Source organism: Marmota monax, unplaced genomic scaffold, assembly GCF_021218885.2.
Source record: "Marmota monax isolate L192 unplaced genomic scaffold, Marmota_monax_Labrador192_F-V1.1 WCK01_AAM20220418_F8-fsc00147, whole genome shotgun sequence".
NCBI classification, from domain to species: Eukaryota; Metazoa; Chordata; class Mammalia; order Rodentia; family Sciuridae; genus Marmota; species Marmota monax.
In genome coordinates this window covers 4,259,027-4,286,652 of record NW_026693552.1, presented here as the reverse complement: position 1 = coordinate 4,286,652, position 27,626 = coordinate 4,259,027, and the positions used below count along the sequence as shown (strand labels likewise).

The 27,626-nt window shown below is 37.2% G+C and overlaps 1 protein-coding gene across 1 annotated transcript in view; it reads right to left on the bottom strand.

Annotated features, from left to right (window-relative positions):
* Nucleotides 1-27,626, bottom strand: part of Ripk2 (receptor interacting serine/threonine kinase 2) — a 47,346-nt gene that overhangs the window by 6,179 nt on the left and 13,541 nt on the right. The window contains exons 4-7 of the mRNA XM_046458639.2: nucleotides 8,962-9,119; nucleotides 7,183-7,232; nucleotides 6,174-6,335; nucleotides 3,488-3,573 (exon numbers count right to left, since the gene is read on the bottom strand). Coding sequence (XP_046314595.1) covers nucleotides 3,488-3,573; nucleotides 6,174-6,335; nucleotides 7,183-7,232; nucleotides 8,962-9,119 — 456 coding nt within the window. The remainder of the gene's footprint in view (nucleotides 1-3,487; nucleotides 3,574-6,173; nucleotides 6,336-7,182; nucleotides 7,233-8,961; nucleotides 9,120-27,626) is intronic.

Below are 27,626 nucleotides of genomic sequence, written 5' to 3'. Positions count from 1 at the left end.
ATGGTGGAGGCCAAGTAGCCAATCAGATGTGGTTCAGAATCCAAGAATGCCTAACTATTTGACCTGGAGCATGAGAATGTATCTCAATTTATCATATCTATAAATTATAGATAATAATATCTGTTTTATACAATTACTATAAGGAGAATTAAGTGTAATATATGCAAACAGGACCTATGATTACTTGTAAAAAACAAAAAAGGCTCGGATGTAGCTCAGTGGTAAAGTACCCCTGTGTTCAATACTTAGTACTGCAAAAAACCAGTCAAACAACAGAAAAACAACCTATATGTCTGTTTTCTTCCTCAGACCAACATAATGCCAACTGCTTTTCAGAACTTTAAAAACTGCTGAGTTTTGCACCCAGCTCTCCATTATTCAGTTATGACTACCTGTTCTATTAGAAGTAAAAAATTCCTATTCAACTGTGTATACAACATATTAACTATAATATTTGGTACACAGAAGTTCAATAAACATCCATAAACTTGTTTTTTAAAAAATATTTCTTTTAGTTGTCGATGGACATTTGTTTATTTATTTATTTATTTTTATGAGGTGCTGAGGATTGAACTCAGTGCCTCACACTTGCCAGGCAAGTACTCTACACTGAGCCACAACCTTATCCCCTGTAAATTCGTTTTTATATGAAACTTTAAAATTAGTTTTAGTCTATGTGTCCATTGTGTAAGGTTTTCTGTAACTTGAACAAAACATTTCTTATAAATGTAACCGAATATGCATTAGTAACTGACCAGGTGATAATTCAAATTGCCTATCAAGCAGTAAAATCAGTCCCTAAGAAATGAAATATTTTTTTATTCAAGTTTTACTATTCAAGATGTAGGAAGCATTTATCTGTGAAAACATGAATTACAAGAGCTGGTTCAAAAAATTGGAAAAAAAAATGTAGGAAATGCAAACAAAATAAGTCACTCTCGATAGTGATCTTCATTTTCAGAAATTTCTTTATGAAAAATCTTATTATATTTGTATTCTGTGGTTGGCCCTGCTATTAACTAGCTATGTGAGGTGTTATTTAAGTGACAACTTCTCTATACCTTAGATCTCTAATCTGTCAAAATCAGATGATATTTTCGCTTTAGCAGCTTCACAGAATGATACAAGGGTTTAAAGAGAAAACCAAACCAAACCAAAACACCCCAAACTATAACAACTCTAAGTGAAAGCAATACTGCAACTTAAAAACACTGAAGAAAGCAATGCTATTACTAAATGGTATTAATGTACCTGAAAATATATACTTTACTTTAAAGGCCAAAATTTCTTTAAAACTTAATGTTATATATAGAATCCTAGTGCTAGAAACAAAAATGATCTGGAATGGTTCTCGTAACTGTCACGAGCCGTCCAACGGCTGTGTGTGGACTCTTGTGCATAGTAGCCTAATGAGGGGACAGGTCTGGCATTGCTAACTCCCTGTAGCACCCCTCAGGGACTGATCGACTGATGCAGGTGAACCTCCCCCTCAAGCTCTGCCCAAGATCCCACAGGGCACCTGAGATGGGTGTGACCTGCCAAGATGTCAATAAATCTGCTGACCACAAGACATCAGGAAAGTAAGACTTCACCCTTGAAACTACCCCTGCCTTTGACGTACTCCCTTAAATAAAATACTGGAGCCATTTTGTCTTTGTCTAGTTCAAGAACCCATGTGGTCTAGATTTATTAAGGGCTTCACTTTTGTAAATATATATTCTGAGTGTTTGTGTTTTATTATTTGTTAATTATTTGAGATAATAAGATTTAGGTGGCCATTTATGGTGGCTTGGATTCCTCTGGGCAGAAGAATCCCCCAGTGAGACACTGGCCATCATCCTCTTGAAACTTCCCCTTCATAACTAAGACAATAGGCCCTTCCATCCAGCTTTGTTTGGAAGGACAAGAAAAAATTTTAAGGAGAAAAAAAGGAACTGAAATAATTAGGCAGAAAGAGATATTTTCTGAGGTTTGTATCTATCAAGTGGAGAAACTGGTATGCTCTGGAAAGGATTTCTCAGAAGTGAGGGAGTCAAGCCCTGCGCACGCCTGTAATCTCAGTGGCTCAGGAGGCTGAAGCAGAAGGATCCTGAGTTCAAAGCCAGCCTCAGCAAAAGCAAGATGCTAAGAAACTCAGTGAGACCCTGTTTCTAAATAAAAAAAAAATTGGGCTGGGGATGTGGCTCAGGGGTGGAGTGCCGCTGAGTTCAATCCCTGGTACCCACCCCCAATCCCTGCATAAAAAAGAAGTGAGAGAGTTAGTGAAAAGTTTATCAAAAGATCTCAAAAACAGTAGTTCCTTTTTAAGTTCCTGCCAAAACTCAGGCATGAATATTGCTACCACAAATTTTCAGTTGGATTAGTTGTTTCCTTTGTATTTCCTTTTAAACTAAACTAAAGGTTATGTTAAAAGATGTAGTGAATCACAAGGAGAAAGCAGTCTCATTTAGTAATAAAGTTAACTGCAGACTGTGCTTGTTCCATAACCTAAGAGTTTGGCTAACTGATGTCTTTTTTTTTTTTTTTAGAGAGAGAGAGAGAGAGAGAGAGAGAGAGAGAGAGAGAGAGAGAGAGAGATTGATTTCGGTGGACACAACATCTTTATTTTATTTTTATGTGGTGTTGAGGATCGAACCCAGCGCCCCGCGCATGCCAGGCGAGCGCGTTACCGCTTGAGCCACATCCCCGGCCCCAAACTGGTGGTTTTTATTATCAAATATGAAGTGCAATTTAATGAGACCTAGCAAATGCTAATCCATCCTTACTCAGCCCTAAAGGACTACAGCAGCTTTTTAAACAATTTTAAATAATCAGAAAACCCTAGAGTAACAGTCCTTTATGTTCTTCTGATCCACAGGAGCCAGAGTGATCAAACAACTGTCCTAGGTAATTCACATTAACTTCTAGTGCTACTTTTGTCCAAGCAACAAGGACTATTTGAGTGAGAAAATAAAAACAAAACAAAACAAACAAGCAAACAAAACATGTTTAACCCCAAGCAATTAAAGATATATTTTGGGGCTTCAATTATAATAAAATTCTGTAACTTATCTTGACAACAAATCTAAAAAAAACCCAGTTATAATGAATAAAATGATAAATCCAAGAACCCAGGTATCTACTACTTTGTAGATATTAAAACTTAAGGAAGGTAAATGTAAATTAAAACACACATACACAACCACCCCTGTGTGATATTCACACTCATTACATATATAGATGGCCTTTCATTACACATTTTAAATTTACAGCTGATATATGAAGATTCTGGACATGTTAAATCTGAAGTTGGTCATTTCTGAAAAAGACAGAAAAACCCTGTGGTGACAGGGAAAGGTAGTATTCAAAGTCTCTGATAAATTCTCCTATCTTAAAACTATAACCCATATCTGTGTAAAGTATATAGATAAAAACTAATCTAAAAACTTCATAAGTCACAGAGAGTTGTTTAAAGTTCCAATTTCTAGCATTTCATAGGGCAATTTACCTTTGTTTTCTTTAGCTGAATAACAGCTTCAAGAAAAGTTATCTCTTCATATGTTCTCAGAACTGGCTCAAGCTCTATTAAACACTCTAGATAAGAAAAAACAAATCATAATTTGAGTTCAGATTGATTGTAATCATTAAGTTAAAATGTGAACATTTAAGTCATAAAGCCCTAAGTTAAACTAATGACAGCCAGCTTTTTTAAAAGAATTTTTATTACTGGCATAAAGTTAGACATTCTTGACAGATTAAACATGGCTGACTGGTATTTCCTCCCCGAAACTTTTCTTCTTGTGGCTTCTGAGATACAAGAGACTACACTTTCTATTTCTTCTAATTTTTAATTTCTTTTCTTCTTCTTCTACTCATGTTTCTAAGTGCTTGAATGGCTCAGAGGTCTAATATGGGTACTTGACTCTTTATTGTCAATAATCTCTACTCAGTCCAGACTGTCTGTGAATGAAGTTCAATTTTATACAAGGAGCCCTAGTTTCTCCCTTGAGCAACAAATTTGCATATTATTATAGTAGTATCAGTAATTATGATGCTTTCGACTTGTTGGCAATCTGAATAATGCTACAATGATTATTCATATAAAAGTCTTTGTATGAACATGTTTTTATTTCTCTTAGGTAACTACCTGTGAGTGGAATTACAGGGTTGCACAGTAAACTTATTTTTCATTGTTAATAAACTTCCAAACCATTTTCCCCATGGCTGGTTTGGATGTGAGTGTCCCCCAGAAGCTCACGGGTGAGACAATGCGAGAGGTTCAGAGGAGAAATAATTGGATTTTAAGAATCTTAACCCAATTAGTGAATTAATCCCCTGATAGGCATTAACTGAGTGGTAACTGAAGTGGTAGGGTGTGGCTGGAGGAGGTGGGAACTGGGGGAGTGCATTTGGGGTATATATTTGTCTGGCAAGTGGAAACCTCTCTCGCTGCTTCATGATCATTATGTGAGCTGCTTCCCTGTGCCACATGATGTCCTGCCTCACCTTGAGCCCTGAGGAATGGAACCGGCTTTCTATGAACTAAAACCTCTGAAACTGTGAGCCCTTAAATAAACTTTTCCTCCCCTAAAATTGTTCTGGTTGGATCCTTTTAGTAACAGCAGTGCAAAAGCTGACTAAAACAACCACATTACATTCCTATCCACTATCTATGAGTGTTTTGCTTCTTCATGTCACTGTCAACACTTATTATGTATCTTTTTAGTTACAGTTATTTAAGTAGATATGTAATGGTATTTTTATGTAGTTTTTTTTAAAAAAAATTTTTAGATGTTGATGGACCTTTATTTCATTCATTTATTTATTTATATGCAGTGCTGAAAATCGAACCCAGTGCCTCACATATGCTAGGCAAGTGCTCTACCTCTGAGCCACAATCCCAGCCCTTGTAGTTTTAATCTGTATTTTCTAATAATGTTAATCACCTTTTCATTTTTTAATCATTTGTATAATTCCTTTGGTGAAATTCAAATCTTCTATTCATTTTTAAAATTGTGTTATTTGACCAATTATTGAATTGTCAGAGTTCTTTATATTTCTAGATACAAATCCTTTTATCAGATACATGATATACAATATGTTTTCCCTGTCTGTAGCTTGTCTTTTCCTGATTCAGTGTGCATTCTGAAGCGTAAAAGTTTCCAATTTTTTAAATTCCCATTACTAATTGTTTTTATAAATTCTGTTTTTGATGTCAAACTTCTGAACTCTGCTTAAACCAAGGCCATGAAGATTTTCTCCTACATTCACATTTAGATGTCTTTCATCAGAATTTTGTCACTGTACCTCTGAAATACATCTTAAATCTGTATAATTTTTCTATCTCCAGAATCATCACCTTATTAGACAATTAATGAAAGACTTCCTAGCTGGTCTCTTTGCTTCTACTCTTGCCTTTCTCCAGTTTCCACACAGCAGCAAGAGTAATTTCACCTAGTCTTAAATCAGAACATACTTCCCTGCAAAACACACTATGATGGCTTTCCATCACACTTGAAAAAAAATTTAACCTTCTATGATGGCTAACATCTTTATCACCTCTCTATTCTCACCTCCTTTACTTCATTCCTTGCTCACTAAATTCCAGCTAAATAGACTTTCTTTTTGTTGCCTACAAATAGAAACATTTTCTTCTTTTAGGCTCAGAATCTTGCTGTTTTCTCAGACTAAAACACTCTTCCTTCAGCTTTTGAATAACTAGCTTTTTTTAAGCTTCAAATCTCAATTCAAATTATCAGCTCCTTATAAAGCCCTTTCCTTAACTAGTCTACTATCATGCTTATTGTCTCATAAGAATTTACAATCTGTACCTGGTTTGTTTTCTGCCTTTTTGACTAAATGTGAGCTCTCGGGAAGTTAGTAATTTATATTTTGTTTATTTGTTTTTGGTGCTTATTCCAGTGAGTAGGTGTCAGATGCTAAGTGTTCAACAAATACTTGCTGAATACATGAATGGAACTGTTACTCCTGCCAGAAATTTCTCTTTTCTGTTATAAATTCTCTATTCTTCTCTAGAAACAGTCCCTATATATAAGTGCTAGGAGTAATAAAGGTGAAAAGAATTCAGACAACTTTGAGCTACTCAGGTAATTTGCATAATTTCCAATATTTTATTCACACTCTTTCGGTTATTTCTGTAATTCAAAGGGTCCAGATTAAAACTGTATACTCACTTAAGAAAGAAGGTCTTTCATCTGGATTTTGTGCCCATCCACTTTCTATTAGAGAGGTCATGACTGCTCGATGAGGTATATCAAATGGCAAACTTTCTTCAGTAGTGTCAGGTCGATATCCCTGAGACACACTGTACATAATCTGCAAAGGATTGGTGACTTCTGTCAAAACAAATATGTCATTAAGTAGAAAGATATTATGCTCCAGTATATTAGACACCCAATCTAGCCAAATGAAAATGAAGGAATCTTAAAATTCTAGGAATGATTCATCCTACCCCTTTCTGTAAAAGGAATATGTGCAATTCCCGGGCAGTGTCAGACCTGTCCACCTCCTGTGGGAGGAATTTACTTCCTCATTACATTAATTCTGGGCTTGGCCCTGTTTTGCGATTTTGTCAAGGGGACATGAGTAGAGCAGAGCTGGGCAGAGCTCAGTAGGGCTGAGTGAAACCTAGCAGGGCAAGAGGAGTTACAGTGACTAATATCTAATGTGCATAAGAAATAAATGTTTACTTTGTAAGCCAATGAGATTTCGAAATTGTTACACAGCAAGCTGACCTATATAAACCTCCAAATAAAAACAATATTATCAGAGAATGAAAAAGACATTATTTTTCAAAGTTTAGCAGTCTTTCCAAAAGGAATATTAATTAAATTTTTATAGAATGGATCTTGGAAATAGTTATTCATAACTCTTATAGAAGACAAAAAATGAGAAGTCAAGAAGCTTGATCATGAGCTAATTACTGTCAGATCAAGAATTAGAATCTAGATATTTCTGATCTTTAATCCAGTACACTCTCCAGTATATGGTGAAATCAGAACAGATCTTTAATCCAGTATACTTTGGAGTACACAGATATGCATAATTAATAAACTGCTATATTTTTATAGTGCTTTTTGTATGAAATAAGTTATAGATTTAAAATAAGATAAGCTTTAGATAGTTCTGAGTGTGGCCTAACAACCTGATGCTACCAAGAATAAGGAAGTCAGAGTAAGTTACCTTCAAAAGGCTGTTTTCTGGATAACACTTCCCACATGATAACTGCATAGCTGTTTAAAATAAAAACATTTATTTTAAATTAAATGTGATTTACATATTATATGTTATATGTGAGCTTTGCATAATAAATTAAAACAGCACTAATTTAAAAGCAGACTGTGCAGATAACATTTCTTAAAGTGAAGGTGGTTGAAATGCTGCTTAAAGAATCACCACATGCAACTAAGAGGATGAATGCTCATACAAAGCATTTTATTTTGAATGGGAATTAATCTTAACTTGAAAACATCCAGGAATTTACTGTAATAAAAGTTTAAAGTTACCTTTTTAGAGGACAATTAATTGTCATTCCTGAATACTCAGGTAAGCCATGCTCTCTAATTACATGATTCTACTTTTTACACAAAATAAAGAACATAAAAATGTCTGTCTTATGTAGCCCTACTCTGTTGACCTTTTATTCTGAAAATATTCTGCTTACAATTAAACTTTGATTGTAAATCACTTAGGGTTCACTAAGCTTATATTTGGGATCAATGATTAAGTAGGATATAGAAATTTTACTGCACTACCAAATTAACTGTGCATCCAAAATGGACACATTGAATCGATTAGGTACTGACACACAGTCTTAGAGGGAGTGAAGATTACAGAGGAAATGCACACTCAAATCAAGAAATAATATTTCCTCATTTTCCCTGACAGGGAATACCAAAATTGAACATAATGGCATAATTCACAAAATGAATAAGTAGATTTAAGTTGGTCTTTTTTTTACAAAATCAAATCAGCTTTCAAGAATTGTTGGCTAGAATATGTAAATATTTTTGTTCCCTTTCCTCAGAATAATATATAAAATCAGCTAAAAATATCAGGGAACAGAATATAAAAAGAATATTTATTCATACAATAGTGTGAATGTACAAGATTTATACCTGGTGTTTTAATGCAGTCACTAATATGGATTGGTTGGCATTGGATTTAATTAGAAGTAACAAAAATTAAAATCTTTTTGGAAAAGATTAATTAACTCTACAGTTTTTTTTTGTAGAGCTATAGCATTAATTGCTAAAAAGCATCTTTGTATTTATCAGATAGATTATTTTTTAAAGATAGAAAAAAGTTCTTTTAAAGGGACATAAAATGTGTTCATGGTAAATGTCTGATTTTGCATAAATTATCATGTTAAAAGACACTAGTTTAACTTATACATGAAGTGAATGCACCCACCCCTAATTCTATGCATTAAAAATTATCACTTTCCTTTTATCCTGTCAAACAACCACTACCAAGAACAATGTATTATACTTATTACTGTATTATGAGATTATAAGTAATTTGCATTGAAACACAAAAACACGATTTTATCAAACAATGATTCCTTTGGCACACATTTACAAACATCAGGGATTCTTAAAATAGAAAAATCCCCAGTACATTTATAAGCTCATTCATTTTTCTGAAAATATGAACAGATAACAGAGATTAAAAGGTTGAAAAATTTAAAGCTAAGCTATGAGGAATCAGTTTCTCTATGCCTCCCCAGGGCATATGATAAGAACATTTGAGTACATATTACAAATTAATAGAAGAACTTTTAACATTTTTTTAAAGAATATAAAAGTTTCTTAAAGGACAGCACCTTTAATTTGAAAAATATTAATTACTGTGGTTTCTAATTTATGTTCACCACAATTACTGAAGAAGAATGAAAAAATCATACTTTAACGTTTCAAAATTCTGGTTGATTAATCTTATGTTTTAGACAAGATGCAGTACCTATATATATCATGTTTGACACTGGCCCTGGATTTCTGTCCAGGTTCATAGTTTTCAGGTGGCATATAGATAATTGTCCCTCCTTCTGGAGCAGATTTGTTACTTCGTGATTGTGAGAGAGACATCATGCGCCATTTTGATAAACCAAAATCTGCAATCTGCAAAAGAAAAGAGTACATAGCTGAATTTAAGTATTTGCTCTTTAAAAAGCCCAAGAATTGACTCTCTTTGTGTTTAGTCACTGTAGTTAGTTAAACACAGGTGTCATATATGTTAATATTTTATTTCTATTTAATCTGCCAGTTTCATACTGAATTAAATTCCATAGTGCTATGCCCCCAAATTCTTGAAATAATAAATACTGACTTGAAGTTTAGCACACTATTACAAAATTTACAAGGCAATCTAATGGTTTTTGCCTTATATTCTGAATGAATATATACTCAACAGTAATTTTTTATTTTATTTTTTGAACCAGGGATTGAACTCACCCACACACCCAGCCCTATTTTGTATTTTATTTAGAAACAGGGTCTCACTGAGATGCTTAGTGCCTCCCCTTTGCTGAGGCTGGCTTTGAACTCATGATCCTCCTGTCTCAGCCTCCCAGGCACTGGGATTACAGACATTGTCACCGTGCCTGGTGCCTGGCTTAACAGTAATTTTTAAGTCAAGTAATTTCATAGCATGTGCTTTCCAAATTCACATATATCTCAGAATTGCTAAGTACATTTCATACAACTGTTACTAGGCATTTTTCACAACTTCGGTTTATATGTTCTCATTCATAATGTCCTAGAAGTCCTTAAATTTTGGAAAAAGTAAAATCTCAATAGTAAAGATTATCACTATATGTCTAATGCTCACTACTAAAAGTGTCATATTTGGTAAAAAATAATATAGCTACCATATAGGCGTATTTAAGACCACAACAATGGGTATTTAGAGAATTATCAATGGATAACATTCTACACAATTTATTTTTTTATTTTTATTTTTATTTTTTTTTATTGTTGGTTGTTCAAAACATTACATGTTTCTTGATATATCATATTTCACACTTTGATTCAAGTGGGTTATGAACTCCCATTTTTACCCCATATACAGATTGCAGAATCACATCAGTTACACATCCATTGATTTACATATTGCCATACTAGTGTCTGTTGTGTTCTGCTGCCTTTCCTATCCTCTACTATCCCCCCTCCCCTCCCCTCCCCTCTTCTCTCTCTACCCCCTCTACTGTCATTAATTTCTCCCCCTTGTATTATTTTTCCCTTTCCCCTCACTTCCTCTTGTATGTACTTTTGTATAACCCTGAGGGTCTCCTTCCATTTCCATGCAATTTCCCTTCTCCCTCCCTTTCCCTTCCACCTCTCATCCCTGTTTAATGTTAATCTTCTTCTCCTGCTCTTCGTCCCTACTCTGTTCTTGGTTACTCTCCTTATATCAAAGAAGACATTTGGCATTTGTGTTTTAGGGATTGGCTAGCTTCACTTAGCATAATCTGCTCTAATGCCATCCATTTCCCTGCAAATTCCATGATTTTGTCATTTTTTAATGCAGAGTAATACTCCATTGTGTATAAATGCCACATTTTTTTTATCCATTCGTCTATTGAAGGGCATCTAGGTTGGTTCCACAGTCTTGCTATTGTGAATTGTGCTGCTATGAACATCGATGTAGCAGTGTCCCTGTAGCATGCTCTTTTTAGGTCTTTAGGGAATAGACCGAGAAGGGGAATAGCTGGGTCAAATGGTGGCTCCATTCCCAGCTTTCCAAGAAATCTCCATACTGCTTTCCAAATTGGCTGCACCAATCTGCAGTCCCACCAGCAATGTACAAGTGTACCCTTTTCCCCACATCCTCGCCAGCACTTGTTGTTGTTTGACTTCATAATGGCTGCCAATCTTACTGGAGTGAGATGGTATCTTAGGGTGGTTTTGATTTGCATTTCTCTGACAGCTAGAGATGGTGAGCATTTTTTCATGTACTTGTTGATTGACTGTATGTCCTCCTCTGAGAAGTGTCTGTTCAGGTCCTTGGCCCATTTGTTGATTGGGTTGTTTGTTCTTTATTGTCTAATTTTTTGAGTTCTTTGTATACTCTGGATATTAGGGCTCTATCTGAAGTGTGAGGAGTAAAGATTTGTTCCCAGGATGTAGGCTCCCTATTTACCGCTCTTATTGTTTCTTTTGCTGAGAAAAAACTTTTTAGTTTGAGTAAGTCCCATTTGTTGATTCGAGTTATTAACTTTTGTGCTATGGGTGTCCTATTGAGGAATTTGGAGCCCGACCCCACCGAATGTAGATCGTAGCCAACTTTTTCTTCTATCAGACGGCGTGTCTCTGATTTGATATCAAGCTCCTTGATCCATTTTGAATTCACTTTTGTGCATGGCGAGAGAAAGGGATTCAGTTTCATTTTGTTGCATATGGATTTCCAGTTTTCCCAGCACCATTTGTTGAAGATGCTATCCTTCCTCCATTGCATGCTTTTAGCCCCTTTATCAAATATAAGATAGTTGTAGTTTTGTGGATTGGTTTCTGTGTCCTCTATTCTGTACCATTGGTCCACCTGCCTGTTTTGGTACCAGTACCATGCTGTTTTTGTTACTATTGCTCTGTAGTATAGTTTGAAGTCTGGTATCGCTATACCACCTGATTCACACTTCCTGCTTAGCATTGTTTTTGCTATTCTGGGTCTTTTATTTTTCCATATGAATTTCATGATTGCTTTCTCTATTTCTACAAGAAATGCCATTGGGATTTTGATTGGCATTGCATTAAACCTATAGAGAACTTTTGGTAATATCGCCATTTTGATGATGTTAGTTCTGCCTATCCATGAACAGGGTATATTTTTCCATCTTCTAAGATCTTCTTCTATTTCTCTCTTTAGGGTTCTGTAGTTTTCATTGTATAAGTCTTTAACCTCTTTTGTTAGGTTGATTCTCAGGTATTTTATTTTTTTTGAAGATATTGTGAATGGAGTGGTTGTCCTCATTTCCATTTCAGAGGATTTGTCGCTGATATACAGGAATGCCTTTGATTTATGCATGTTGATTTTATATCCTGCCACTTTGCTGAATTCATTTATTAGCTCTAATAGTTTCTTTGTAGACCCTTTTGGGTCTGCTAGGTATAGAATCATGTCACCTGCAAATAGTGATAATTTAAGTTCTTCTTTTCCTATTTTGATGCCTTTAATTTCTTTCGTCTGTCTAATTGCTCTGGCCAGTGTTTCGAGAACTATGTTGAACAGAAGTGGTGAGAGAGGGCATCCCTGTCTTGTTCCAGATTTTAGAGGGAATGCCTTCAATTTTTCTCCATTCAGAATGATGCTAGCCTGAGGCTTAGCATAGATTGCTTTTACAATATTGAGGTATGTTCCTGTTATCCCTAGTTTTTCTAGAGTTTTGAACATAAAGGGATGCTGTACTTTGTCGAATGCTTTTTCCGCATCTATCGAGATGATCATATGGTTCTTATTTTTAAGTCTATTGATGTGGTGAATAACATTTATTGATTTCCGTATATTGAACCAGCCTTGCATCCCAGGGATGAATCCTACTTGATCATGGTGAACAATTTTTTTGATATGTTTTTGTATCCGAGTGGCCAGAATTTTATTGAGGATTTTTGCATCTAGGTTCATCAGAGATATTGGTCTGTAGTTTTCTTTCTTTGAAGTGTCTTTGTCTGGTTTAGGTATCAGGGTGATGTTGGCCTCGTAGAATGAATTTGGAAGTTCTCCGTCTTTTTCTATTTCCTGAAGTAGCTTTAAAAGTATTGGTATTAGTTCCTCCTTAAAGGTTTTGTAAAACTCTGCTGTATACCCATCCGGTCCTGGGCTTTTCTTAGTTGGTAGTCTTTTGATGGTTTCTTCTATTTCCTCAATTGATATTGGTCCGTTTAGGTTGTCTATATCCTCCTGACTCAATCTGGGCAGATCATATGACTTAAGAAATTTATCTATGCCTTCACTATCTTCTAATTTATTGGAGTATAAGGATTCAAAATAATTTCTGATTATCTTCTGTATTTCTGAAGTGTCTGTGTTGATATTGCCTTTTTCATCCCGTATGCTAGTAATTTGAGTTCTCTCTCTTCTTCTCTTCGCTAGCATGGCTAAGGGTCTGTCGATTTTGTTTATTTTTTCAAAGAACCAACTTTTAGTTTTGTCAATTTTTTCAATTGTTTCTTTTGTTTCAATTTCATTAGTTTCAGCTCTGATTTTAATTATTTCTTGCCTTCTACTTCTTTTGCTGTTGTTTTGCTCTTCTTTTTCTAGGATTTTGAGATGAAGTATGAGATCATTTATTTGTTGGTTTTTTCTTTTTTTAAGGAATGAACTCCAAGCAATGAATTTTCCTCTTAGAACTGCTTTCAGTGTGTCCCATAGATTCCGATATGTTGTGTCTGTGTTTTCATTTATCTCTAAGAATTTTTTAATTTCCTCCTTGATGTCTTCTATAACCCATTGATCATTCAGTAACCTATTGTTCATTCTCCAAGTGATGTATGCTTTTTCCTTCCTTCTTTTATCGTTGATTTTCAGTTTCATTCCATTATAATCAGATAAGATGCATGGTATTATCTCTACTCCTTTATATTGTCTAAGAGTTGCCCTGTGACATAATATATGATCTATTTTTGAGAAGGATCCATGTGCTGCTGAGAAAAAAGTGTAACTGCTTGATGTTGGGTGGTATATTCTATATATGTCAATTAAGTCTAGGTTATTAATTGTGTTATTGAGTTCTATAGTTTCCTTATTCAACTTTTGTTTGGAAGATCTGTCCAGTGGTGAGAGAGGTGTGTTGAAGTCTCCCATGATTATTGTATGGTGGTCTATTAGACTCTTGAACTTGAGAAGAGTTTGTTTGATGAACATAGCTGCACCACTGTTTGGGGCATATATATTTATGATTGTTATGTCTTGTTGGTGTATGGTTCCCTTAAGCAGTATGTAGTGTCCCTCTTTATCCCTTTTGATTAACTTTGGCTTGAAATCTATTTTATTTGATATGAGTATGGACACTCCTGCTTGTTTCCGAAGTCCATATGAGTGATATGATTTTTCCCAACCTTTCACCTTCAGCCTATGTATGTCTTTTCCTATCAAATGTGTCTCCTGTAGGCAGCATATTGTTGGGTCTTGTTTTGTGATCCATTCTACTAGCCTGTGTCTCTTAATTGGTGAGTTTAAGCCATTAACATTTAGGGTTATTATTGAGATATGGGTTGTTCTTCCAGCCGTATTTGTTTATTTCTGTTACTAAACATGGTTTGTTTTCCTCTTTGATTATTTTCCCCCCCTTTACTGTCCTACCTCCCACTGTTGGTTTTCATTGTTATTTTCCATTTCCTCTTCCTGTAATGCTTTGGCGAGGATGTTTTGAAGAGATGGTTTTCTAGCTGCAAATTCTTTTAACTTTTGTTTATCGTGGAAAGTTTTAATTTCATCTTCCATCCTGAAGCTTAATTTCGCTGGATACACAATTCTTGGTTGGAACCCATTTTCTTTCAGTGTTTGAAATATGTTATTCCAGGATCTTCTAGCTTTCAGAGTCTGTGTTGAAAGATCAGCTGTTATCCTGATTGGCTTACCCCTAAATGTATTCTGCTTCCTTTCTCTTGTAGCTTTTAAAATTCTCTCCTTATTCTGTATGTTGGGCATCTTCATTATAATGTGTCTAGGTGTGGATCTCTTATGATTTTGCACATTCGGCGTCCTGTAGGCTTCTAGGATTTGGGATTCTGTCTCATTCTTCAAGTCTGGGAAGTTTTCTCGTATTATTTCATTGAATAGACTGCTCATTCCTTTGGTTTGGAGCTCTGTACCTTCCTGTATCCCAATGACTCTTAAGTTTGGTCTCTTAATGTTATCCCATATTTCTTGGATGTTCTGCTCATGGTTTCTTAACAGTCTTGCTGAGCTGTCTATGTTCTTTTCAAGCTGAAATACTTTGTCTTCATTGTCTGATGTTCTATCTTCTAAGTGTTCTACTCTGCTGGTAGTATTCTCCATTGAGTTTTTAAGTTGGTTTATTGCTTCCTGCATTTCTAGGATTTCTGTTTGTTTGTTTTTTATAACCTCTATCTCCCTGTATAGTTGATCTTTTGCTTCCTGGATTTGTTTGCGTAATTCATTGTCGAAGTGATCTTTCATTGTCTGATTTTGCTGTCTAATGTCTTCCTTGATACTCCAGATCATCTGAAGCATGTATATCCTGAATTCTTTATCTGACATTCCATCTGCTGCAGCTGTTACCTCTTCTAAAGTTGCGTTGACCTGCATTGCTTGTGGCCCTTTCTTTCCTTGTCTTTTCATACTGCTTGCGTTTCTTTCTGCTTGGTGAAACTGTTGTGTTTTTGAAATGTTTTTTTCCCCCTATATATTTATATTGCTCTTGTATAGTTGAAAAGTCTCCCTTGCAGGGTCGGGCAGCGGTCTGCCTAACTTGCAGGTGCGGGCAGCGGCTCTGCTCTGCCCCTCCTCCAATTGGTGTGAGGTGTCTACCACGCCCGCGGACCCCTGGGCCTGTTCTGCTGGTCGGTCGCAGGTCTGCCTACCTTGTAGGCGCGGGAGGCGGCTCTGCTCTGCCCTTACTCCAATTGGGGTGACGTGTCTACCACGCCGGCAGGCCACCGGGCCTGATCCGCCGGTCGGTTGCAGGTCTGCCTACCCTGCAGGCGTGGGCGGCAGCTCTGCTCTGCCCTTACTCCAATTGGTGTGACTTGTCTACCACACCCGCGGACCGCTGGGCCTGTTCCGGGCGCGGGCGAAGGCTCTGCTCTGCTTCTACTCCAATTGGGGTGACGTGCCTACCACCCCGGCCGGCCGCTGGGCCTTTTCCACCGGTCGGTCGCAGGTCTGCCTACCTTGCGGGCACGGGCGGCGGCTCTGCTCTGCCCCTACTCCAAATGGGGTGACGTGTCTGTCGCACCGGTAGGCCACGGGGGCCTGTCCCGCTGGTCGGTCGCATGTCTGCCCACCTTTCGGGCACGGGTGGCAGCTCTGCTCTGCCCCTACTCCAATTGGGGTGTCGTGACTACCACGCCGGCAGGTCGCTGGGCCTGTTCCTGGCGCGGGCGGCGGCTCTGCTCTGCCCCTACTCCAATTGCGGTGACGTGTGTACCACGCCGGCAGGCCGCTGGGCCTGATCTGCCGGTCTATCGCAGGTCTGCCTACCTTGCAGGCGCGGGCGGCGGCTCTGCCCTGCCCCTGCTACCACGCCCGCGGACAGCTGGGCCTGATCTGCAGGTTGGTCGCAGGTCTGCTCACCCTGCGGGCATGGGTGGCGGTTCCGCTCCGCCCCCACTCCAATTGGGGTCACGTGACCACCCCACTGGCGGGGCCTGATCCGGGTGTGGGCGAAGGCTCTGCTCTGCCCCTACTCCAGTTGGGGTGACGTGTGTACCACCCTGGCAGGCCGCTGGGCCGGACCCACCAGTCTGTCGCAGGTCTGCTTAACTTGCAGGCGCAGGCGGCGGCTCTGCCCTGCCCCTCCTACCACGCTCGCGTACCACTGGGTCGGAGGTCTGCCCACCTTGCGGGCGCGGGTGGCGGCTCCGCTCCGCCCCCTCTCCAATTGGGGTCACGCGACCACCACGCCGGCGAGCCGCTGGGCCTGCTCCGGGCGCGGGCGGCGGCCCGGCTCTTCCCCTCTGGCTCGAAGACAAAGCGAGAGAGACTCGGGTGTCTGTGACTCACCCTCCCTACCAGGAGACCAACTGTTTCTGTCACCGCTGGTATTGATGAAGTTCTCTCCTCCGCTGCTTTCTGATGACATCAGATCTCTGCCATGTTGGTATCCTATGCGAATGGCAGCATTTCGTTCCCTTTGCCAGGTGACCAAAGCAACGGGTGAGTCCTGACCGGCCCTCACAGGCCCCGTCTCAGTCCTGTTGCCACTGCCCACGAAGGCTCGGTTGGTATTTACCTCCACAATACTCAGCAGGACCCGGATGGAGAAGCAGTTTCCGCGGGCTCCTTAGCCCTGAGCCAGAGCAGTTCCAGGAGCCGGAACTCGGCCGCTCCGTGCTCGGTGTATGCTCTGACAAGAGCAGGCTCCAAGAAGCAGTTTCCGTGGGTTCTTTAGCACTGAGCCTGAGTAATCTGTCTGCAAGCCGAAGGCGAATGGCAGCCTGAAATTACTTGTTCTATGGCTGAATGAGCTGCGGTCAGTCGAAAACAGGGATGGTGACGTCAGCTCTCCAAGATGGTGGCCGCTGGCCTCCTCTGTGGTCTGACCGGTGTGGAGAACCGAATTGGAACACTTCCTTCCTCCATCTCGAACCCAGAATTCAGCACTGAGTACGGTGCTTGCACGGCTGGCAGAAACTGCAGCGCTGTATCCCTGCGTCGCTATCTCCTCGTTTCCCAGCGCGCGCTGCAGACTCTAGCCGCGGGGCGATTTGCTGAATAAGCAGTGTGACCCTCCGTGCGACAAATCTCTCGCGTTTGAGTCCCCGTAGCCGATCCTCATGCGATGGAAATCATTCCTCCAGGTTCCGGAGCACCCCACTATTGCTGGAAATTCCTAATAAGATAGACTTTAGCTGTCCTGACTCGTCATTCTCCCACTCAGTGACGCGGCACACGGGGGCAATGCACTCCCCTCGCAGCCATCTTCCACTCTCCTCCTACACATTTTATATATATCCTTTACCGTTTTACTTTAATTGCAAATATTGTGGAGATGTTACATAATACCTTATAATTATAAATATTTAAAAGGTTCCTTGTTTTTTCTTTAAAAAAAAGGCAAAATGCAAAAAGAAATGATATTTAGTGGACAAGGAATTACGGGAAAACTTTACTTAGAGTTTTATAATGTTTACTTAAGAAATTGACAGGGGGCTGGGGATGTGGCTCAAGCGGTAGCGCGCTCGCCTGGCATGCGTGCGGCCCGGGTTCGGTCCTCAGCACCACATACAAACAAAGATGTTGTGTCCGCCTAAAAAAACTAACTAACTAACTAAATAAATATTAAAAAATTCTCTCTCCTCTCTCTCTCTCTTTAAAAAAAAAAAAAAGAAATTGACAGGATGGAATGAGCTGCAACCAGTACATCAGCTGTATTTTGATTATTTAACTCATATATTTACTGGTTTTAAAAGCATTTAGATTTATTTGAGATTAAAAAAAAAAGTAGCCTCTCATTACTAGTAGGAAGATAGAATACATGAGTCTTTCATACCTTTAGTATAATAAAAAGGCAAGTATAAGACAAAAAAAGAAAAAAAAAAAGAATAAATTGCAAGAAAACATGGTGTCAACATGTGAAACTCCAACCCTGACTGAGACCTGGGGACTTAGAAGTTCAACTACTAGAGCAGAAAATAAGGACAGAGTTTCCCAACCCCAAACCTGGATCAAGATGGGGAAGGTAAAAGGGGCAACCCAGAGAGAAACACGGAGAAAAAAAGCACAGAAGGCCACTCCCTTAACAACAGCTGGAAAGAAAAGCAGACCAAATTAAAACATGACAGCAGGGTCACTGAGGGAGATCAAAAGTTTAAACAAAATCATAGCCAGAAAGACATTCAGGACATGACAGCCTTTTTGTGGAGCCCACAACACACTAGTCACCCAAGAAGAAATTAAACATGGCATCTTCCCACCTCTGTACAGCAAAAACTTAAACCAGAGGGAGGACCTCTGCAGTAGGTTGTCTTAAGAATCCCTCTAGAAAGAACTTGTAGAGAAATTGCTACTAGCTGAAGGTGGCTGAAACCCCCTCTCCACTGTGAACATGGTGGAGCAGCAGCATCTGGGGAAAGGCCAGCCTACCCCAGCATACCAGACAGCCTCCACTGGAGCCTCGTTAGTGGGAAAGTAGTGCTGGGAAGCTGATCACAACTGGAAGCTGCCTGTGGGCCAGGCAGCAAAGGAGGAAGAGGTGCCTGAGGCTCCCAACTTGGGGCAGTGGAAGCAGGAATCTAGGCAAACTGACTGAGTCTCTTTACCTAATAGTAGGGACAGTACCCTATGAGTTGTGTTGGCCAGGGTGGATGTTTCTGCACCACAGATTACCCAAAGAGAATCCACAACTACAGGACCTGTATTCCAGACAGCCACAGGATCCATGCCATTTTGAAAAGGGTCCTATGGAGGGGAGCAGGTACAAGGTGACCCACAGCAATCAGAGAGAAAGCCCAGAGCCCTGCATCCTGAGTTTCTGCACAGAAAGAGTCAGCAGACACAACATGGCACCCTCTGAACAGCCAGCCTCAGGCCCCAGAGCTGACAAGGAGCACCAGCTAGTGGGAGGTCCATAGCAACTAGCATGGCTCCTGTGTTGCAGCACCCCTGGAGGGATCCAAAGCCAAAGATCATGGATATCTTTTAAAGATCCCAAATCCTGATGAAATCCAAACCAAGACTCAATAAGAATGTCCTTTACCTTGGCATGGTTTACTATAAATAGCTCTAATGTCAACTTTGGTCATACATACATCTCTCATTTTGATAGTTGTTGCCCTAGTAGTCAATACCGTGCTTTCAACCCATTTGATTATATTTCTCATAATGTTTTAAAGCATTAATTGGAATCATTCTTTGTTTTCCTAGCTCTGGTTTATACTTGCTGCTCTTACCCAGTCCTTTTACCTGCTACTACCTCCAATTCTCCCCTCTATCTTTTTCTTTTATTTCTTTTTTAACTTGGTGTGTCTATCATTTCTTTCTTTTTTCTCTGTTTTGCTCAATTTTTCTCTCTTCCCTCATTCAGCCTCTACATAATGTTCTAGCAATTTTACTTTATTTATAAATAAATATTTTTTTTCAACCCATTCCAGAACTTAACTATAAGTTTATACCTGGATTAGAGGACCTGTGGAGCACAATATAAATCAATTTTCATTTTTCACAAGGTTGAATAGTATGTGGCTTTGCTCTGAAGTGACTGTAGTAAATAGGGTTCAGTGTCTTCTCTCAAAGTGGTTCTAATACTGGGAATAGGAGAGTTCACACTCTGAGTTAAAGTATCTATACCTGGATATTCTCCCAGCCTTGGGTTCTTAAGAGAAAGAAGCGCACAAAAAGTCCCTTGTATAAAGGTAGAAGCAATAACCACCCTAATAAATAGATGGGTAGATACGGAAGAAGTATGAAAAACCAAGGGAACAAACCACTTCAAATAGCCCATAACATTTCAACAACTGATTCCACTGACACCACAGTGGAGGAAATGTTAAAGAAAGAAGTAAAAAAGTTCATAGGTAAAATGTTCAATGAGATAAAAGAAAATATGAGAAGTAAAATTAGGGGAAAAATACAGGAGGTGAAAGATCATTTCAATAAAGAGAGAGTCTTTGAAAAAAGACGAACAGTGTCCTATAAATGAAAGATTCAATAAATCAAATTAAAAAATTCAATGCAAAGCATCACCAATAGATAAGACCACTTTGAAGACAGATATTCAGGCAGAGAAGACAAAGTATATAAAAAAGTATATATCCAAATCTTAGGAATGAAATGGAAATCCAAATATAAGACACATACTGAACTCCAGATAGGAAAGACCAAAAGAGATCCTTTCTAAGACTCATCTATACCAAGTAAGGACAGAATTTTAAAAGTCACAAGAGAAAAACAGGAGGTCATATTTGGATTTCAACTGATTTCTCAAATCAAATCCTCAAAGCCAGGAAGGCTTAGACTAATACATACAAAGCTGTGAAAGAAAATGGGTGCCAACCATAATTACTATATCCAACAAAAGCATCCTTCAGAATTTAATATGAAGTAAAAACTTTCCATGATAAGCAGAAACTAAAAGAATTCATAACCACTAAGACTTTATTACAAAACATATTCAATGAAATATTCATGCAAAAGCAATAAAAAATAAAAATGAAAATCAGCGTCTGGGTGAACTGCATTAGAAAAATAGTTAATTAAAGGAAAATTAAGTCCAAATTAAGCATTAGAAATAAATCAAATTGGCAAGAGATAAAAAAACCACCTCTGTATAGCAACACTGAATGTAAATGGCCTAAACTCTTCAATTAAAAGACATAGATTGGCATACTGGTTTAAAAAGAAGACCCAAAAATATGTTGTTTACAAGAGACTTAAGTTACAGATGAATACATCCACAGACTGGTAAAAGGATGGGAAAATATATACCATGAAAATGTGTCAAAGTGGACATCAAGCCAAAATTATGAGAAGAAATAAAGATGGTCCTGTCATAGGGCTAAGGGAACAAGAAGATACAGTGATTATAGGTCTTTATTCCCTAAAACAATGGTGCATCTATGTACACAAAATAAACTCTTCTCAATATAAAGAATGAAACAGGCCACAATACAATAATACTGGGTGATTTCAACACACCTCTCTTAATACTAGATAGATCATCCATACATAAACCAAATTAAGATTCTTCAGAACTAAAAAGTACTCTTAATCAAATGAACCTAATTGACATCTACAGAATATTTCATCCATCGACAACTGAATTCACTTTCTTCTCACAGCACGTGAAACGTTCTCTAAAATAGGTCATATTCTAGGATGCAAAGCAAATCTTAGCAAATAATAATAAAAAACCTCCAGATAATCAATCAGATCATAATGCAATGAAATGAGAAATAAGATAAAAACCAGGAACCACTCTTAACACATGGAGATGATACTAATTTTCTAAAGGATGAATAGATAGCAGAAGAAATCAGGGGAGAAATAAAAAAAAATCTTAGAACACAAATGAGAACAGTGATACAACACACCAAAATCTCTGGGGCAATGGTAAAGGCAGTTTTAAGAGGAAGGTTTATAGAACTGAGTTCCTACATTAAATAAATAGGAAGATACCAAAATAAATAATCCAATGTTACATCTCAAGGCCTGGAACAAACTTACACCAAAAGCAGAAGACAGGAAATAATTAAAATCAGAGCCAAAAATCATTGAAATTGAGAATAAAAAAAAAAGGACCAAATAAAAAATTAATGAAGCAGAGTTCTTTTCTTTGAAAGGATGAACAAGATTGATAAACCTTAGTCAAACTAACCAAAAGAAAGACAGAAGACCCAAATTAACAAATTAGAGACAAAAAAGATATATCATTACTACTAAATCCAGAGGATCACTAGAAATTATTTGTAAATTTATATGCCAACAAGTAATGAAATCTAAGACACTGACAAATTCCTAGAGATATATGACCTACCCAGGTTGAACCATGAGGATATAGAAAACTTAAACACATCAATATCAAGTTAAAAAAAAAAATTGAAGTACTTAGTAAAAGTCTTCCAACAAAGAAAATCCCAGGACCAAATGAATTCTCAGCTGAGGATGTCTACCAGACATTTAAAGAAGACATAATATCAGTCCTTTTCAAATTATTTCTTTAAATAGAAAAGGAGGGAACACTGTCAGGTTCATTCTTTGATGCCAGTATCTCTCTGATACCCCAAACAGATACATCAAGAAACAAAAACTTCAGGCCAATATCTTTGATGAACATAGATGCAAAAATTCTTAATAAAATACTGGTGAACTGCATTCAAAACCATATTAAGGAGATAGTGCACCATGATCAAGTGGGTTTCATTCCAGAGAAGCAATTTGGTTTAACACAGGCAAATCAATAAATGTAATTCACCACATAATTAACAGTTAATGATAAGAATTACATGATTATCTCAATAGATGATGAAAAAGCATTTCACAAAATACAGCACCCCTTCATGTTTAAAACATTAGAGAAACTGGGGCTAGAAGGAACTTACCTCAACATTGTAAAGTCTACATATGATAAACCCAAGGTCAACATCATACTGAAAAACTGAAACCAATTTCTCCAAAAACAGGAAGAAGACAAGGACATCCACTCACACCACTCCTATTCAACATAGTTCTTAAAATTCTAGCCAGAGCTATTAGGCAAGAGAATGAAATTAAAGGGGGTCTAAATAGGAAAAGAAGAAGTAAAATTATCTCTGTTTGCTGATCAAATAAATAAAATAAAACCAAAAAAACTCCACCAGAGGATATCAAGAGCTGATAAAAAAAATTAGTAATGTAGCAGGATACAAGATCAATTTACATAAATCAATTGCTTTCCTAAACTCCAATAATAAATCTGTTGAAAAAGAAATTAGTAAAACTATCCCATTCACAATAACCTCAAAACAAACAAACAAACAAACTTGGGAATTAATCTAACAAAGGAGATGAAAACCTGTGTAATGGAAACTATAGAAAAATGAAGAAAGAAATTGGAGAAAACCTAACAAGATAGAAAGATCTCCCCTGTTCTTGCATAGGCAGAATTTAATATTGTCAAAATGGCCATACTATCAAAAGTCTCATCCACAATCAGTGTAGTTCCCATCAAATGAAACACCAAAGACATTCGTCATAGAACTAGAAAAAAACAGTTCTAAAATTCATTTGAAAGAATAAGAAACCCTAAATAGCCAAAGTAATCCTGAGCACGAAGGGTAATTCTGGAGGGATCACAATACCAGACCTCAAATTATACTACAGAGCTACCGTAACAAAACCAGCATGGTACTGGCACCAAAGGAGACACAGAGACCAAAGGAATAGAAGACACACAGACAAATCCACATATTTATAGTCATCTGATACTTGATGAAGGTGCCAAAACCATATACTGGATAAAAGATAGCTTTCTTAACAAATGGTGCTGGGAAAACTGAATATCCACATGTACAAGAAGGAAACCTGACCCCTATTTCTCACCCTGCACAAAAGTCAACTCAAAGTAGATCAAAGACCTAGGAATTAGACCCCAAACTCTGCAACTGCTTGAAGAAAATGAAGGCTCAACACTGCAACACAATGGCATAGGCAATGATTTCCTTAATAAGACTTAAAACAAAAGAAATAAAATCAAGAATCAATAAGTGGGCCAGTGTCAAATTAAAAAGATTCTGCACAGAAAAGGAAATGATTAAGTGTGAAGAAAGAGCCAATACAAAGGGAGATAGTCTTTGCCACCTATTCTTTTGGGCATTAATATCAGAATATACAAAGAACTTAAAAGACTTACACACACACACACACCAAAAAAAAAAAAAAAAACCCAAATAATATAATTAATAAACAGACAAAATATCTAAATAGATATTTCTCAAAGGAAGAAATATAAATGGTCAACAAATACATGAAAAAATGTTAACCATCTCTAGCAATCAGAGAGATGCAAATCAAACCACATTGAGATTGCACCTCACGCCAGTCAGAACGGCAATCATCAAGAATACAAATAATAAAAAAGCTGGTGGGAAAAAGGCCCACCCATACGTTATTGGTGGGACTGCAAATTATTGCAACCGTCTGGAAAGCAGTATGTAGATTCCTCAACACAAAACAAAAAACCAGGAGTGGACTACCATATGATTCAGCTATCCACTCTTCAGTATATAACCAAAATATCTAAAATCACCAAATAATATAATGGATGCAACCCCATCAATGTTTATAGCAGCACAATTCACAAAAGCCAAGCTATGCAAACAACCCAGGTGCTGACGGAGAGACGAATGGATAAAGGAAATATGGAATATATAAACAATGGAGTGCTAACTCAGCCATAAAAAAGAATGAAATTATGATATTTTCCAGTTAATGGATGGAACTGGAGATCATCATGCTAAGTGAAATAAGCCAGACCCAGAAAGTCAAAGGCTGAATGTTTTCTCTGATAGGTGGAAGCTAGATCAAAATAAGAGGGAAAGGGGGAAAGAGGAGAAAAGTGGGAGTATGAAATTCCATGAAAAATAGAAGTCAGGGGAGAAGAAGAATAGGATTGATGGGAAGGGAGGAGGGAAGGAAAAAGGAAGAATGGTGGAATCAACCTGACCTAACTTTCCTAGGTACCTATATAAATATACCAAAGTGAATCTTACCTTCATGTATATCGACAAGGATTAATTTAAAAAATTATTAAGTAGAAGAAAGATCAGCAGAGTAGAGGTAAGGGGTCAGGGAGAGAGAAGAAAAGGGAAAGTACTGGGGACTGATTCAGAGCAGATTATATTCCATGCTCTTACAATTATATCAAAATGAACCCTAATATTATGTATAACTAAAACAAACTAATAAAAATTAATAAGTGTGGGGGTGGTGGGAAAGAGGGAGGAAGGAAGGGAAGGAGAGAGGAAATGTGGGTTCTGGAGCCTAGATTAAATTTTTATTCCCATTCTACTGCTTTATTATTTGTGTGACCTTTAGGAAGTTGTTTGATTTCTCTATGCCTAGAATACCCAACCCTAAACCGGGGATAATTTACCTCATAGGGGTATATTGAGAAAATTAAATGAGTTATTCTAAGTAAAGCATTCAGAATAATATCTGACATATAATATGTGATCTATATATGTTGGTTACCATTATTAATATTTGGAAGTCAGGAAGTTTCTAAATAAAGATTGCTGTCATTCACATAATACCAACAAAATCAAAACAAAGTTTTAGGGCCTTGAATCAAATCACAATTGAGGAGCGAGGACTCTAAATATTACCTTCTCTACTTGCCACTTCTGTACTTGCCCTCTACCTGCCATCTAAAAAGTAAAAACCGTTCTCTAGTTGCATATCTGCTAGGATAACAAAGCATTACTATGGCATAGTTTATTTTTGTGCTATAATTAAAATTGCTAAAAAAAAAAAAATGCAGTATGTGGTCTCACCTTACACCTGAACCGTAATTTCCAAACAACTGGGGGCTAACTTCTCTTGAATGCAATGCTAGAGAAAACACATTCCTGGTCTTGCTTCTATATGTGCTCCTTTTACTTTACATTGGACATTCATCTTTGTGCTTTCAAATGTGGTTGAGAACCTCCTTAATAAGAATTCTTTCTATTAGATGATTTAGTCTGGTTTTCACATCAACCATACTTTTCCCTTTTCTCTGTTACAAATAATATGCTATAAGTAAGATAAAATTCACTATATCTTGATCTTCAGTAGACAAGAACATTGGGAAGGGGAGAATGAATGGAAAAAATAATTATATAATCTTTGAAGGACTTGAGAAACAATGAAGATTGAGAATAGGAACTTTCTTATTTGAGACAAGATCTTTACAGGTATTTCAAAGCTAAAGGCTCTTTAATGGAAAAGATGATAGAAAGATTTGAAGATATTAAAATATCCTATCCACAAAAATCATCCATGATCCCATCACCCTACTAGAATACTTTAATTTTAGGGAAGGACAGCATGGGAGAAAGATTATTTCTAGATAGGGAAGAGGGGTGGGAGGGAAAAGGAGGGGGAAGGGGAATAGCAAGGATGATGGAAGGTGATGGTCATCATTATACAAAATACATGTATGAAGATGTGAATGTCAACATACCTTATATACAAACAGAGATATGATAAACTGTGGTATAAAGGTGTATTAAGAATGGTAATACAAAAAAAATGAGTTCGTGTATAATGGCATAATTTGGTGTGAACATACTTTATATACAGAGTCACAAAAAATCGTGCTGTGAATGGATAATTATAAATGTGATGCATTCCACTATTGTCATGTATGTAAAAATAAAAAATAAATAAAAATACTATTCATATCTGAATACCTATAAAATTACTGTCTCCAAGAAATTGTGAAGAACAATAAGCACTCTGGTTTCCACACAAGATTGATATGACAGCAGAGAAAGCTGAAATGGTACATATAATTATTTTCTTTTCAAGGAAGCTTAACACTGGTTTCTCTCTTTCTGGGATGTATTTGTAGACACTAAGCAGACACAGAGAAGTCTCAACTGCCCTTAAGTGGTTGTAAATGTTTTTCTGTTAGGTACTATGTTTCTACTTAGAATTCCAGTAAGAAAATTTGCTTCAAAAAATGGTAGCAAGGTATTAATTTCAATTTAATTTTATTATCTATCTTAAAGATTTTTTGTAATTCATTTAAAGGCCCTACAAACTGGTAGGTTGATTAAAAAACTATGACTTCTTCATGAGACCCTGATGAACTTTGATTTTTAAAGGATATTCATAAAGAAAAGGTAGAGATACATAAGGATGCATATAAAAGAGTATATGTTCTTTGTATAAAAGAGAAATTTATAAGAAAAATATTTATAAGAAAAATAATAATTTATGAGAAAAATATCAGAAAGTTCAGAGTACTATTTATGCTAAAACAAAAACTATAAAAAATTCACAAAACCAATAATATTTAAAACACTCATGGCACAGAAGGACCAATGGTACCCTATTGATGGATGAAAAAGAAAAAGCGGAGGACATAAACTTCTGTCTTATCAGGTTTATGGACTATAATAAAGGAAACCAAGTTGCAAGAGGTTGAAAGGTACAAGGATGTTTATAATTTAAAGCTCAGAAAACCTACAAATACTTCCACAGTGCTATTAGTGTTCTTCTGAGACAGAATAAAGAGAAAATATAGCATATTTAAAGTGTTAGCATCAAACACTTGCGTAGAAGAGAGTAAAAGAGAGGTTACTACAGACTAAGAAGAGCAGGGGGCAAGGGTAAATAGAGTGCCACAATACAGTCAGATAGAAAAAAATCAGTTCTGTGTTTTAATAGCACAACAGGGTAAACGTAAACTACAATAATTTAGGAAATATTTTAAAATAACTAGAGGATTCTGAAAGTCCTCAACACATAGAAATGATATATGTTTG